General features: G+C 50.5%; 1 protein-coding gene across 6 annotated transcripts in view; it reads left to right on the top strand.

Moving 5' to 3' along the window:
• Window positions 1–13,722, top strand: part of LOC128831750 (uncharacterized) — an 82,355-nt gene that overhangs the window by 45,916 nt on the left and 22,717 nt on the right. For all 6 annotated transcript variants that reach the window (XM_054018481.1, XM_054018480.1, XM_054018477.1 and 3 more), the window contains exons 16-20: window positions 480–705; window positions 1,134–1,267; window positions 10,489–10,689; window positions 12,209–12,357; window positions 13,520–13,679. In XM_054018481.1, the coding sequence (XP_053874456.1) occupies window positions 480–705; window positions 1,134–1,267; window positions 10,489–10,689; window positions 12,209–12,357; window positions 13,520–13,679 (870 nt within the window). The remainder of the gene's footprint in view (window positions 1–479; window positions 706–1,133; window positions 1,268–10,488; window positions 10,690–12,208; window positions 12,358–13,519; window positions 13,680–13,722) is intronic.

Consider the following 13,722-nt stretch of genomic DNA (forward strand, 5'->3'; position numbering starts at 1 on the left):
GCACTTCCGGGCCACCATCTGGATTTCACTGCTCTTATGTTGTCAGTGGATGCAGTGAACCAGAACTGAAATATGAAATGTCAACCTTCACAGAAAAGTTAAAGGGAATCCATACGTTTTTGGTGCTACCACTCCTTTAATCTGAATTGCTGATGTTTCTATATGTACTACTAATGAATGATTAGGGCACCTTTTTAATGAGAAGCACATTATCTAGTAGAGGGCAACTCGGTGTTTTTGTTTGGCTAATTTCAGGAGACGAGTCGTACGTTCATCCATAAATTGCCATTATGACTTTCTGAATAACACAGGCCAGAGAACCGCACCAAATGCAGCTTGTGGTTGAACTAGCACATATCTCTTAGACAGACAAGAAGTGCTCATTCTAGTGTCTAAACTAGATGTTAGCTAAAGCCTCTGCAGCTGAACAACCGGTCTACTTTGAGTAGGGGTGCAATGGAGGCTGTTCTTCGTTGCAGGAAATGAGAAGGAAAGCAGCATTTGCTGAAGATGAGGAAGATGAGGAAGAAGAGGAGACTGAGGATGAAGAGTTAACTACTTCAGACACAAGTGACCCTGGTGAAGTTGAATCCCAGCATGGGAAACTTCAGGTTTTCACAGTCAGCTCTACAGAATATCTAAAATTGCATGGAAAACTGCTCCGAGATGGTCAGCCGCAAGTCTTCCACAATGAGGAGGATACCGGTATTAACACCTGCTAACTTGAGCTCAAATATCATGCTGCTGAGTTAGTGGTCTGTTGTCTTGATTGCTCACTAATACAATGATCTGCCTCCTGTAACTTTGAGGTCAGTTTCAGTGTGTTCTCCCTGGTACATGGCCAATAGACATTGCAGCTATCACTTCTGTTTTATATCTTCTTATTTAAAAATATCTCTACATCAAGTTATGATAGTTTTTGCAACAAAATGTTTCCCATCACTGTTTTCCTAGTCCTCTTCCCCAAGTCTTCCTTTTCATATTTTGTCTGATAACTAGGTGTTTGTACAGAGCCTGGCACAATGGGGTCCTGATTATGATTGAGGCCTCTGAGTGCTAATGTAACATAAATAATTTCTGAGAAAGAGGGTCTATGCGGGGGAGTGGTCATGTTCTCTTGTCTCTTTGTCCAGAAATACCGGCTCTGAAGAAGTTTGCCATTCACACTGCCTTGCAGCATAGCATAGTGGCAACAGAGAAGGTGATCAGAAATGTGGCTCGTGTCATAAGTCAAGTGGTCAATTATCTGACCAATCAGAGAGCAGAGGTAAGCATACACTAACATTTTTAACTTACTTTTATTTGGGTTGAGCAACTATTAAAAGTTCCCTCAAAACTGATAGATATTTGCAAATGCATAATATGGAATAGACCAGGGGTTATCAAACTTCATTACACCGTGACCCCCTTCTGACAACAAAAATTACTACACAACCCCAGGAGGGGACACCGAAGCCTGAGCCCCACAATCCCAGGCAATATGTCTATTCCAGCGGTTCTCAAACTGTGGGTCGGGACCCCAAACTGGGTCGGGACCCCATTTTAATGGAGTCACCAGGGATGGCCTTAGACTAGCTGGAGCCTGAGCCTCACTGCCTGGGGCCAAAACCAAAGCCTGAGCCCCATCGCCCCGGGCAGGGGGACCAAAGCCGAAACCTAAGGGCTTCAGCCCCAGGCGGGGGGCCGTTACCTGAGCCTTGCCAACCGGGGCTGAAGCCCTGGGGCTCCAGCTTCAGCCCTGGGCCCAAGAAGTCTAACACCATCCCTGGTGACTCCATTAAAATGGGGTCGCGACCCAGTTTGGCATCCCAACCCACAGTTTGAGAACGGCTGGAATAGACGTATTGCAGTGACTTGTATGGACTCTAGGTTTATTGCATGATACACGTTGCTGGCTGTTAGTGCTATTGTCCTGTGTCCTACTCAAGATGGAGAAGAAATGCTGGAATGGCAGCCAGCAAAATGTGTGGCCTAGTAGACTCCTGCTTAATAATATACATATTTAGGGAACCGAAGAGACTGTCTTCTTACTTCTACTTCTCTCTCTTTGCAGCACAAGTCCTGGGTTTCTCTCTTTAAAATACAAAGATTAATTTTAACTTGTTTAATGCATTTCACGTTGACTGACTTCTAGTACCTAATCCGAATGGAACTCCTCTGTGACAGCAATGATGGCAGACAATGGGCAGTCATTAGTGTGACGGAGCAGGGAGCAGGGCAGATTTGACCTGGGAATGTTGCAGGGGGATTGCAGTGAGGAGAGGGGACTTCCCTTGAAGGAAGCTACCTGAGCTGTAACCTGAGTCAGGAACGGGGGTGGGGAGAATTAACACCTTCTGCCCGGGAGACTGAACAAAGGAGAGGAGCAGCGGGAGGAGTTTTGAGTTTAGTTTCGGTTTGGGCTGGGTGGTGCAACGCAGGGAACCCCAAGCTGGGGTCTAAGCTCCCTGAACCTCCCAGAGGGGCCTAATTGAGGGGGTCTGGTCGTACCTACACGCTCTGCTTGAGACTGTGTTCCTGTCCTTAAATAAACCTTCTGCTTTACTGGCTGGTTGAGAGTCGCAGTGAATCTCGGGAAGAGGGGTGCAGGGCCCTGACTCCCCCACACTCCGCAATAACTGGTGGCAGAGGTGGGATTTATGCACGCCGTGGACGGCGCTTCCTGCAGTAAGTGACTGGGGAGCAGTAAAACGAAGGGGGATTGACGGGGACCAGGCGTGCTGAAGAGTGAGAGAGAGACGGTTATTACCCCTGGGAGTGTGTGACCAGCGAGAAGGACTTTTGCAGTAACAGGGTCCCCCGGGGGGATCGCAGCGAGTGGTCCCAGGGGCGGAGGAGTCTGCAGCTCGACCCTGGCAGAGAGGTGGTGACCTCGAGAAGGGCTGGCACACTAGGGGGCCCCCTGGGAACTGTGGGGAGCTGTGAGCACACAGGCCGGTGAGTGGCCAGCAGGAAGATGTATGCCAAGCGGCTTAAGAGCGACCTGGTGGAGCTGTGCAAGCAGAGGGGGCTGTGCATTGGGAGGCTCACCAAAGAACAGCTCATTGCCCGGCTGGAGGCGGAGGATCGCGCGAATGAACTGATCCCTGTGTCTCAGGGAAGCAGCCTGGCAAATGCAGCGCAGGCACCAGTGTCTGTCCCAGCTGGGAGTGGTCAGCCGGCTGCTGAGGGCTTCCCGAGACCCCTCCTTCCTATGCCTAGGGGAAGGGTGGGGAGGAGCCCAGCAAATACCGAAGGCGCCGTGACCCCCCCGGCCAGCAGGGGACCCTCCTGGCGAAGCTCGCCGGCCAGCAGAGGATCCTCCCGGCAACGTTCAGCATCCGGGGAGCGGAATTGGCTGGAATGGGAGAAAGAGCTAAAACTGAGAGAGCTGGAGGATCGTGAACAACAGCGTCAGCATGAAGAGAGACAGCGTCAGCATGAACGGGAGGAGAAAGAGAGACCGCATCAGCGTGAAGAGAGACAGCATCAGCATGAACGGGAGGAGAAAGAGAGACCGCATCAGCGTGAAGAGAGACAGCATCAGCATGAACGGGAGGAGAATGAGAGACAGAGACAGCATGAACTGGAACTGGCGAGACTGAGGGGCAGCGAACCCCCGGCTGCGGTGAGTGAGGGGGGGCCAGGACTGCACGGAGCTTTGATAAGTGCATCCTGGCCCCACGCAAGGAGGGGGAGGACATGGATGACTTCCTGGAGGCCTTTGAGACGGCCTGCGAGCTGCACCGGGTTGATCCCGCGGACAGACTCCGGGTCCTTACCCCCTTACTGGACCCCAAAGCCGTGGCATTGTACCGCCAACTGGGAGAGGCAGAGAAAGGGGACTATGAACTATTCAAAAAGGCCCTGCTACGTGAGTTTGGGCTGACTCCTGAGATGTACCGGGAAAGGTTCCGGAGTCAGGATAAAACCCCTGAGATCTCATATCTGCAACTAGCCGTCCGCATGGAAAGATACGCCAGCAAGTGGGCTGGTGGGGCCCAGATGAAGGAGGACCTGATTAAACTGCTGGTACTGGAGCAACTGTATGAGCGGTGCCCATCCGACCTGAGGCTGTGGTTGGTGGACAGAAAGCCAGAGAACCCGCGACACGCAGGGCAGCTGGCTGATGAGTTTGTAAAGAGCCGGTCAGGGGGTGGCAGGGAGGAGCCCCAAAGGAACAGGCCCGCCGCGATGCAGAGAGAGAGTCACCCTGGGACCTCCCAAAGGGGGAATATGGGGAATCCCCTCCCACGGGGAATGCCCAGCATCAGGGACAACCGACCGGCTCGAGGGGACCCACGGGACATGAGCTGCTATTACTGCGGCCGAAGAGGCCACGTTCGGGGCCCAGTGCCCCAAGCTCAAGGACAGACTGAGCAGACCGAACCCGCACCGGGTTAACTTGGTAGAGGCCCAGACGGACGAGGGGCAGGCTTCTCACGCAAGAGGGGCTGGCAGCTTATCAACTGCTCAAGAGAGAGAAGGGCCCCAGGCCAGCTTCTCTGGGGGGCCAGATGCTCCGGATTCAAAGTTCTCCGTTTACAGGGTTGGCGCGGGGCTGTCCCTGCGGAGCGAGTGCCTTGTTCCCCTGGAGGTGGATGGGAAGAAAGTTTATGGATACTGGGACACGGGCGCAGAGGTGACACTGGCCCGGCCTGAGGTGGTGGCCCCAGATCGGGTGGTGCCCAACACCTTCCTGACCCTGACCGGGGTGGGCGGGACCCCATTCAAGGTTCCCGTAGCGAGGGTACACCTGAAATGGGGGGCCAAGGAGGGCCCCAAGGACGTGGGTGTGCACCACCATTTGCCCACTGAGGTGTTGATGGGGGGGGACCTAGAGGACTGGCCAAGCAGCCCCCAGACCGCCTTAGTCGTGACCCGTAGCCAGAGCCGGCGAGGGGCACTACGCCCTGACCTTGGGAAGGATGTCCCACCGGAGGCACCGAACCCTTCCCGGGTGGGGAGGGAACACCCAAGGACAGGCCGCGGGGCGGCTGGGGCTTCCGACCCAGCCGACGAGAGGGAGCAGGTCCCCATCCCTTCCCCAGCCGCCGAGTTCCAGGCCGAGTTGCAGAAGGACCCCTCCCTGCGGAAGCTAAGGGGCCTGGCTGACCTCAGTGTGGTACAGACCATGAGGAGAGGATGCAAGGAGAGGTTCCTGTGGGAGAAGGGGTTCCTGTACCGAGAGTGGGCTCCCCCAGGGGAAGTGGAGTCGTGGGGGATCAGGAGGCAGCTGGTGGTTCCCCAGAAGTTTCGCCACGAGCTACTGTACCTGGCCCATGACATCCCTCTCGCAGGGCACCAGGGGATCCGGCGCACCAGGCAGAGGCTGCTACAGAACTTTTACTGGCCCGGGGTCTTCACCAACGTCAGGCAGTACTGCCGATCCTGTGACCCCTGCCAGAGGGTGGGGAAGGCCCGGGACAAGGGGAAGGCAGCATTGAGACCTTTGCCCATCATAGAGGAGCCTTTCCAGAAGGTGGCCATGGACATAGTGGGACCTCTCAGCAAGACGACCCGGTCGGGGAAGAAATACATCCTGGTGGTGGTAGATTTCGCCACCCGCTACCCCGAGGCAGTGCCCTTATCGTCCATTGAAGCAGACACTGTGGCGGATGCGCTGCTGACCATTTTCAGCCGAGTGGGGTTCCCCAAGGAAGTCTTGACGGACCAAGGGTCCAACTTCATGTCGGCCCTACTCCGGTGCTTGTGGGAGAGATGTGGGGTCCGGCACAACTGGGCCTCAGCATATCACCCCCAATCCAACGGGCTGGTGGAGAGGTTCAATGGGACGCTAAAAATGATGCTGAAAACATTTATGAATCAGCACCCGCAGGACTGGGACAAGTACTTACCTCACCTGCTGTTTGCGTACAGGGAGGTACCCCAGGAGTCTACTGGGTTTTCGCCTTTCGAACTGCTATATGGAAGGCGGGTAAGGGGCCCCCTGGACCTGATGAGAGACGAATGGGAGGGGAAGGCCACTCCTGACGGAGAGTCGGTGGTGGAGTATGTCCTGACCTTCCGGGAACGACTTGCCGAGCTCATGGGCCTGGCCAGGGAGAATCTGGCCAGGGCCCAGAGGAAGCAGAAGGTCTGGTATGACCGCACAGCACGGGCCCGCGCCTTCGCCACTGGGGATCAGGTGATGGTCCTCATCCCCGTGAGGAAAAACAAACTCCAGGCCGCTTGGGAAGGGCCCTTCAAGGTTGTCAAGCAACTAAACGAGGTAAACTATGTGGTGGAGCTGTCGAACCGGGCACACCACCACCGGGTGTACCATGTGAATATGATGAAGCCATATTATGACAGGGGGAATATGGTGTTGGCCGTGTGTGGACATTGGGAGGGGCAGGGAGATGACCCTTTAGTAGATCTATTCCCTGGGACAAGAGTTGGCTTCCCCCTGGAAGCAATTCCCCTCTCTGATCGGCTAACCCCTGCCCAGCGAGCTGAGATCGGAGGGGTGCTGCATCTGTACCAACAGCTGTTTTCCAACCAGCCTGGACGCACTAATCTGACTGTCCACCGGGTGCAGACAGGATCGCACCCGCCTATAAAATGCTCCCGCTTCCGAGCCACAGGGAAAACTGCTCAGGACCTGGAAAGAGAGGTCAATGACATGCTGGCTTTGGGGGTGATCCAGCCGTCTTCCAGCCCTTGGGCCTCGCCGGTGGTGCTGGTCCCCAAAAAGGACAGGTCGATCCGGTTCTGTGTGGACTATCGGAAGCTCAATGCCATCGCTGTAGCCGATGCCTACCCCATGCCCAGGCCGGACGAGCTCCTAGACAAGCTGGGAGGTGCTCGGTACCTTACCACCATGGATCTTACAAAGGGCTATTGGCAAGTGCTGCTGGATGCAGATGCCAGGCTGAAATCGGCCTTTGTCACCCCTCTGGGGCTCTATGAGTTCCTGACCCTGCCCTTCGGCCTCAAGGGAGCGCCGGCCACCTTCCAGCGCCTGGTGGATCAGCTACTGAGGGGGATGGAGAGTTTTGCCGTGGCGTATATCGATGACATCTGTGTCTTTAGCCAGACCTGGGAAGACCACATATCCCAGGTTAGACAAGTGCTGGACCGACTCCAGAAGGCTGGGCTGACCGTAAAACCGGAGAAGTGCAAGGTGGGGATGGCTGAGGTATCCTACCTAGGCCACCGGGTGGGAAGCGGCTGCCTAAAGCCGGAACCAGCCAAAGTGGAGGTGATCAGAGACTGGCCCGCTCCTCAAACCAAAAAGCAGGTCCAAGCCTTTATTGGGATGGCAGGGTACTATCGGAGGTTCGTGCCCCACTTTAGCGCCATAGCCGCCCCCATCACTGAGCTGTGCAAGAAGGGGAAGCCAGACAAAGTGGTCTGGACCGAGGAGTGCCAGGAGGCTCTCCGGGCGCTGAAGGAGGCTCTGGTCAGTGGCCCAGTTCTGGCAAACCCAGACTTTGACAAGCCCTTTATGGTGTTCACCGACGCCTCAGACACAGGACTGGGGGCGGTGTTAATGCAGGAGGATGAAAAGGGGGAGAGACACCCCATCGTGTACCTGAGCAAGAAGTTGCTACCCCGGGAGCAGAACTACGCGGCCATCGAGAAGGAATGCCTGGCCATGGTGTGGGCCCTCAAGAAACTAGAGCCATATCTCTTTGGGCGTCACTTCACCGTGCACACCGACCACTCTCCCCTGACCTGGCTGCACCAGATGAAAGGAGCCAACGCCAAGCTCCTGAGATGGAGCCTGTTCCTGCAGGATTATGACATGGACGTGGTCCATGTGAAGGGACGTGACAACCTGATAGCGGACGCATTGTCCCGGAGAGGGAGCCCTGAACTTCCCCAGGTCACTGGTCAGAGTGACCCCGCTCAGTTCAGTCTCGAAGGGGGGAGAGATGTGAGGGAGCAGGGCAGATTTGACCTGGGAATGTTGCAGGGGGATTGCAGTGAGGAGGGGGGACTTCCCTTGAAGGAAGCTACCTGAGCTGTAACCTGAGCCAGGAACGGGGGTGGGGAGAATTAACACCTTCTGCCCGGGAGACTGAACAAAGGAGAACAGGAGTACTTGTGGCACCTTAGAGACTAACAAATTTATTAGAGCATAAGCTTTCGTGGACTACAGCCCACTTCTTCGGATGCATATAGAATGGAACATATAATGAGGAGATATATATACACACATACAGAGAGCATAAACAGGTGGGAGTTGTCTTACTAACTCTGAGAGGCCAATTAATTAAGAGAAAAAAAAAAAAAAAAAAAACTTTTGAAGTGATAATCAAGCTAGCCGAGTACAGACAGTGTGATAAGAAGTGTGAGAGTACTTACAAGGGGAGATAGTCAACGTTTGTAATGGCTCAGCCATTCCCAGTCCTTATTCAAACCGGAGTTGATTGTGTCTAGTTTGCATATCAATTCTAGCTCTGCAGTCTCTCTTTGGAGTCTGTTTTTGAAGTTTTTCTGTTGTAATATAGCCACCCGCAGGTCTGTCACTGAATGACCAGACAGGTTAAAGTGTTCTCCCACTGGTTTTTGAGTATTTTGATTCCTGATGTCAGATTTGTGTCCATTAATTCTTTTGCGTAGAGACTGTCCGGTTTGGCCAATGTACATGGCAGAGGGGCATTGCTGGCACATGATGGCATAGATCACATTGGTAGATGTGCAGGTGAACGAGTCCCTGATGGTATGGCTGATGTGATTAGGTCCTATGATGATGTCACTTGAATAGATATGTGGACAGAGTTGGCATCGGGGTTTGTTACAAGGATAGGTTCCTGGGTTAGTGGTTTTGTTCAGTGATGTGTGGTTGCTGGTGAGTATTTGCTTTAGGTTGGGGGGTTGTCTGTAAGCGAGGACAGGTCTGTCTCCCAAGATCTGTGAGAGTAAAGGATCATCTTTCAGGATAGGTTGTAGATCTCTGATGATGCGCTGGAGAGGTTTTAGTTGGGGGCTGAAGGTGACAGCTAGTGGTGTTCTGTTATTTTCTTTGTTGGGCCTGTCTTGTAGGAGGTGACTTCTGGGTACTCGTCTGGCTCTGTCAATCTGTTTTTTCACTTCAGCAGGTGGGTATTGTAGTTTTAAGAATGCTTGATAGAGATCTTGTAGGTGCTTGTCTCTATCTGAGGGATTGGAGCAAATGCGGTTATATCTTAGAGCTTGGCTGTAGACAATGGATCGTGTGGTGGGCACCCTGTAGTTACAATTTTTTCTCATATGTGAGAAAAAATTGTAACTACAGTAGACCCTCAGAATTATGAACACCTTGGGAATTGAGGTTGTTTGTAACGCTGAAATGTTGGTAACTCTGAACAAAACAGTATACAACCGAACATTGACTTAATATCGCTTCGAAACTTTACCATGCAGAAGAAAAATGCTACTTTCCCTTTATTTTTTTTTTAGTAATTTAACACAGTACTGTACTTGTTTTTTTGGAGGGAGGGCCGGGGGTTCTCTGCTGCTGCCCGGTTGTGTACTTCCGATTCCGAATGAGGTGTTGACTGGTCACTTGGTAACTCTGAGGTACTGCTGTATGCCATTGTTCTCGGTCCAGTACTGGCCTGTGAAGCGTACTTGTTAGATGGGTCCCATAGGGCCACTTTGTAGCAGTGTGAGGAAAGCAAAGGTATTTAATCGTGTCACTAAACCAGGGGATGCCAGAGTGCATTCTCTGAGCCATATCCAGCTCCAAAAATTCTCAAGTGCAGCCTGTGGCCACTTTATTGTTCTTACTATGGAGTTATGGCCAGAAGACTGCAGGTCCTAGCATATGAGGTGTGGCCTGAATGCTTGGCTCAATATGAATCACTTCTGGCTGAGACCTATGGTTTCTGTAGGCTGTGCCTCTTTGTTAAGATGTGGGTGGCTAAGTAGCCGTACCTCTTTGGCTTATGGCATCTTGCTGCTGCTGCCCTGTGTTGTGCTGCCTTTGAATGTAATGCAGGGTGCCCACATATCTGATGTGTGCATGTTTTCATGGTCCCTGGATCTTCCACTGGAGAGATGTGGAGACTTACTGGATGTAGGTTTGTATGCAGTGTTGTAGCTGGATCGGTCCCAGGATATTAGAGACAAGGTGGGTGCGGTAATATCTTTTATTGGACCAGCTTCTGTTAGTGAGAGAGACAAGGTTTTGAGCTTACACGGATACCCGAAGAAAGAGCACTGTGTAGTTAAGAAGCTTGTCTTGCTCACCAACAAAAGTTGGTCCAGTAAAAGAGATTACTGCATCCAACTTGTGTCTCTGGATGTAGATCTAGTAGGCCAGCAGAGCTGTGGGTTCTGTACAAAGTTAACTCTAAGTCATGTTCTTTAATTCTTCTAAGTGCGACTTAGCCAACATCCAGTGACCTGAAGCAATGTAGCAGGAGGCCCACGTTGATTGCTTGCATTGTGTGCAGGTCTCTGGATGCTTTTGAAGCACCTGGCAGAGCTCAGCAGGGATGTAGATGGCCTCATGTACCTGTTGCACTGAGAGCTTTTTACGTTGCCCTGTTAGGATCTTCTCTGTTTGCCTTTCAGGACAATTCTCACTGGGCCCAGGTCCAAGAAATCGTGCAGGAGTGCCTGTCGAGACTACCCATGCTCCTTCAGGAGGCAGTGGAAGACAGCCTCCATGATATCCAGTACTATTTTTCTGTCCTCATTCTCGCCAATCTAAAGAAAGGAGCCAGAAGGGCAGAGGAGCTGTGCGAAGACAAAGTCAGAAGTTGGGGTTTACCTGTAAGATACGTGCTTCTGTTTGCCAAACCCTCTCCTATGCTGTCACTGCCAACCTGCCTGCCTCCCAAGCGTGGTGCTGCCTTTCACTGCACTTACATTATAGTACCCCTGTGCTCTCCATGTACTGTGTTCTGTACAAAGCCACATATAAAATTACGCTAATGCAGATCTATGTTGGAGGGCTGTGATGAGGACTATCTAGTGTTTTTTGGCATCACTCTAAAAATGCTATGTAACTGGGGTGGGGTGTTGGTGGTGGTAGTTTAAGGAAAAAATCTACGCATCGGAGTGGATGGGCTCCACCTAAACCAAAATGGAACCAGGTTGCCGGCACTTAAAATAAAAAAGGTCGTAGAGCAGTTTTTAATAAGCAGCAGGTTTAAAACAAACATAGGAAGTATTTCTTCACACAATGCAGTCAACCTGTGGAACTCTTTGCCAGAGGATGTTGTGAAGGCCAAGACTATAACAGGGTTCAAAAAAGGACTAGATAAATTCATGAAGGATAGGTTCATCATTGGCTTTAGCCAGGATGGGCAGGAATGGTGTCCCTAGTCTGTTGGCCAGAAGTTGGGAATTGGCGATAGGGGATGGATCACTTGATTGTTACCTGTTCTGTTCATTCCCTCTGGGGCACCTGGCATTGACCCCTGTGGATACTGGGCTAGATGGACCTTTGTTCTGACCCAGTATGGCCGTTCTTAGAAAATACCTGTGGAAGGAAAGGGCCGCGCTGGCGCACTCATTCCACTGAAATGAAAAAAATTCCAAGGGCTGTTAGCAAAAATGTATATTTCTCTATGTAGATGGTATAGTAGACTTTATCATGTAAGGTTTTGTGGGTAATAAAGATTGTTAGTTGCTATAGCTCAGTTAATGACTAATTGTGCTAAGATGTGTTTCATTTACTGCCACTGTTTTCTTCACCTCCCCCAGTTAAATAGCATCTTGCATTTTAAAAACGTTGCACGAGCGCTAGTAAATCTACACAGACATTTGTTAGTTTCATCCATCTGCCAGTTTCACTTGTAATCTAGATTGCTGAATTTTGTATTAAGTGCTTTTGTACCGTGCCTGCCACAATGGAGCTGTGATTAGAGCCCTTAACCACTACCTGAATACAAATAATATAAAATGGTATGGGTGCTGCACTCCTACCTGTTAGTCTGCTCACTGTTCTAGTGTATCTCACACCATCTCCCTGCAAACTATTCTGTATTGGCACTTAGCCTGCTTATTTCTTTGGGGAACAGCATCTAGTAGCCCGTAAGTGGGCAAGGAATTGTCATAGTATATACCTTTTGAGTTGCTCTTTTTATTTGTATTACTGTACCGCACTCAGAAGCTAAATCCTACACGGTCAGTGCCTTGCACAGTTATGATATGGTTATCCCAAAGGTGCATTTCTCACCGGTGAGCAACCAAAGAACATATTCGTGTCGTAGCGTTGACCTGCTGTCTCCTGTGTACATTGAAATACTGGGACAGACCCTCTCTCTCCTTGCTTTCCACTTCACAGGTTATTGGATACCCCTATGCTACATACCGAGCTCTGTGTGCTCGTCAAGGTGTCTACAGCTCGGTAGCATGTGGGTTTGTTGATTTCAATGAGCAACTCACAGAGCCAATATCCAGTGCAGTCTCCGTGACCTGGAATGAAGTCTTCAGGTACCCTCCTCTTCACTGCACATTAGGGCATTCTTACTAACACAAGACGCTTGCAAACCTCCCTGGTATAAAAACAAACACAATTTTGAGCTGTCTGCCAAAAACTGTGAGATGAGCTGGTGCAAAATGCATGGCCTCTGTTCTCTAATGTCCTCAGGCCACTTTATTCCATGGGTGAAATGATATCTCAGCATTTGATACAGGGAATGGCAAAACTTCATGATTTCGTCCCCTGAGGGGCTGAGCCTTCCAATTCACTGCCTGTCTCCCAAAAGGGGGAGATCACCCCATGGCTGATTTAGTGTCTAATTTGCATTGCTTCCTGAATGGGAAAGGATTAGTTATGTACTTTTTTGTAGTTTTGTATTAAATTATATCCCACAGTCCCCAGTCTTGCAACCAAATGCCAGAGTGCTGGTGCAGAGCCCAGTTTTCTTAAGTGCAGTTGCAGAATTGGGGCCATATTCTCCCATCACTTCTTGCAGAAACCTATTCAGTTACTATTTTAAAAATACAGACTTTGTACACTGTATCTACATACTAGCTATAACTTGTATTGTAATGCAAGTCTTAACAAGGATGAAGGTGTTAAATTCTGAAACTCTTATTAAGTGAACATAAAATGTACTAATCGTTTGGAGAATATTATTAATATGGAGTAATAGTACTTATTTAAAATCTCTTCCTATAAATTAAGAAATCAATGACTTGTAGCCTATGTGATCCAAACTTTTTAACAGTAGATCCATAATATAAATGGCCATACTGGATCAGATCAGTGGTCCATCTTTTATCGGTAATAATACACAGCTTTATTAACAAGTGTAAAGTGCTTTGAGATCCTCTGATGGAAGCTGTTACAGAACTAGGAAAGCCCAGGACAGAAGCAGACTGATGCGATGCAGCAGGGGTTCCCGAAAAGGACACCTCACATTTGTAGTGGGACTTTAGACCCTGTGGAAAAAAATGCAGATGTTTCATAGAACTCATTTCTCTGAACATAACTTCATTTGGTCATCAGTCTGACCCACCATTGTATCTCCTTCAGTAGCAGTATAAATGCATGGTGAGCAAGCCCCCAATGCCCCTTTTGGCATTGCAGCATGTTACTCATGCCCTTAGGTACCTGGATTAATCCTTGAATGCATTTCTCCCCTTCCAGTTGTAGATTGGGCGAGTCCATCGAACAGTTCAGCAAAGCCATCTTAGATAAATTGAAATACTTCTTCAGAGATCTCAAGAACAAGCTCCAGGAAAAAGGCAGAAACACAGAGCCAGTAAACGTCATTCAGAGGCATCAAATGGAAGCTGTCCAGGCTTTGGTAAGATTGGCAAGGGGGTCCGTGCGGTGGATACCCTTCAGAA

This window comes from Malaclemys terrapin, chromosome 2 (assembly GCF_027887155.1).
Source record: "Malaclemys terrapin pileata isolate rMalTer1 chromosome 2, rMalTer1.hap1, whole genome shotgun sequence".
Lineage (NCBI taxonomy): Eukaryota > Metazoa > Chordata > Testudines > Emydidae > Malaclemys > Malaclemys terrapin.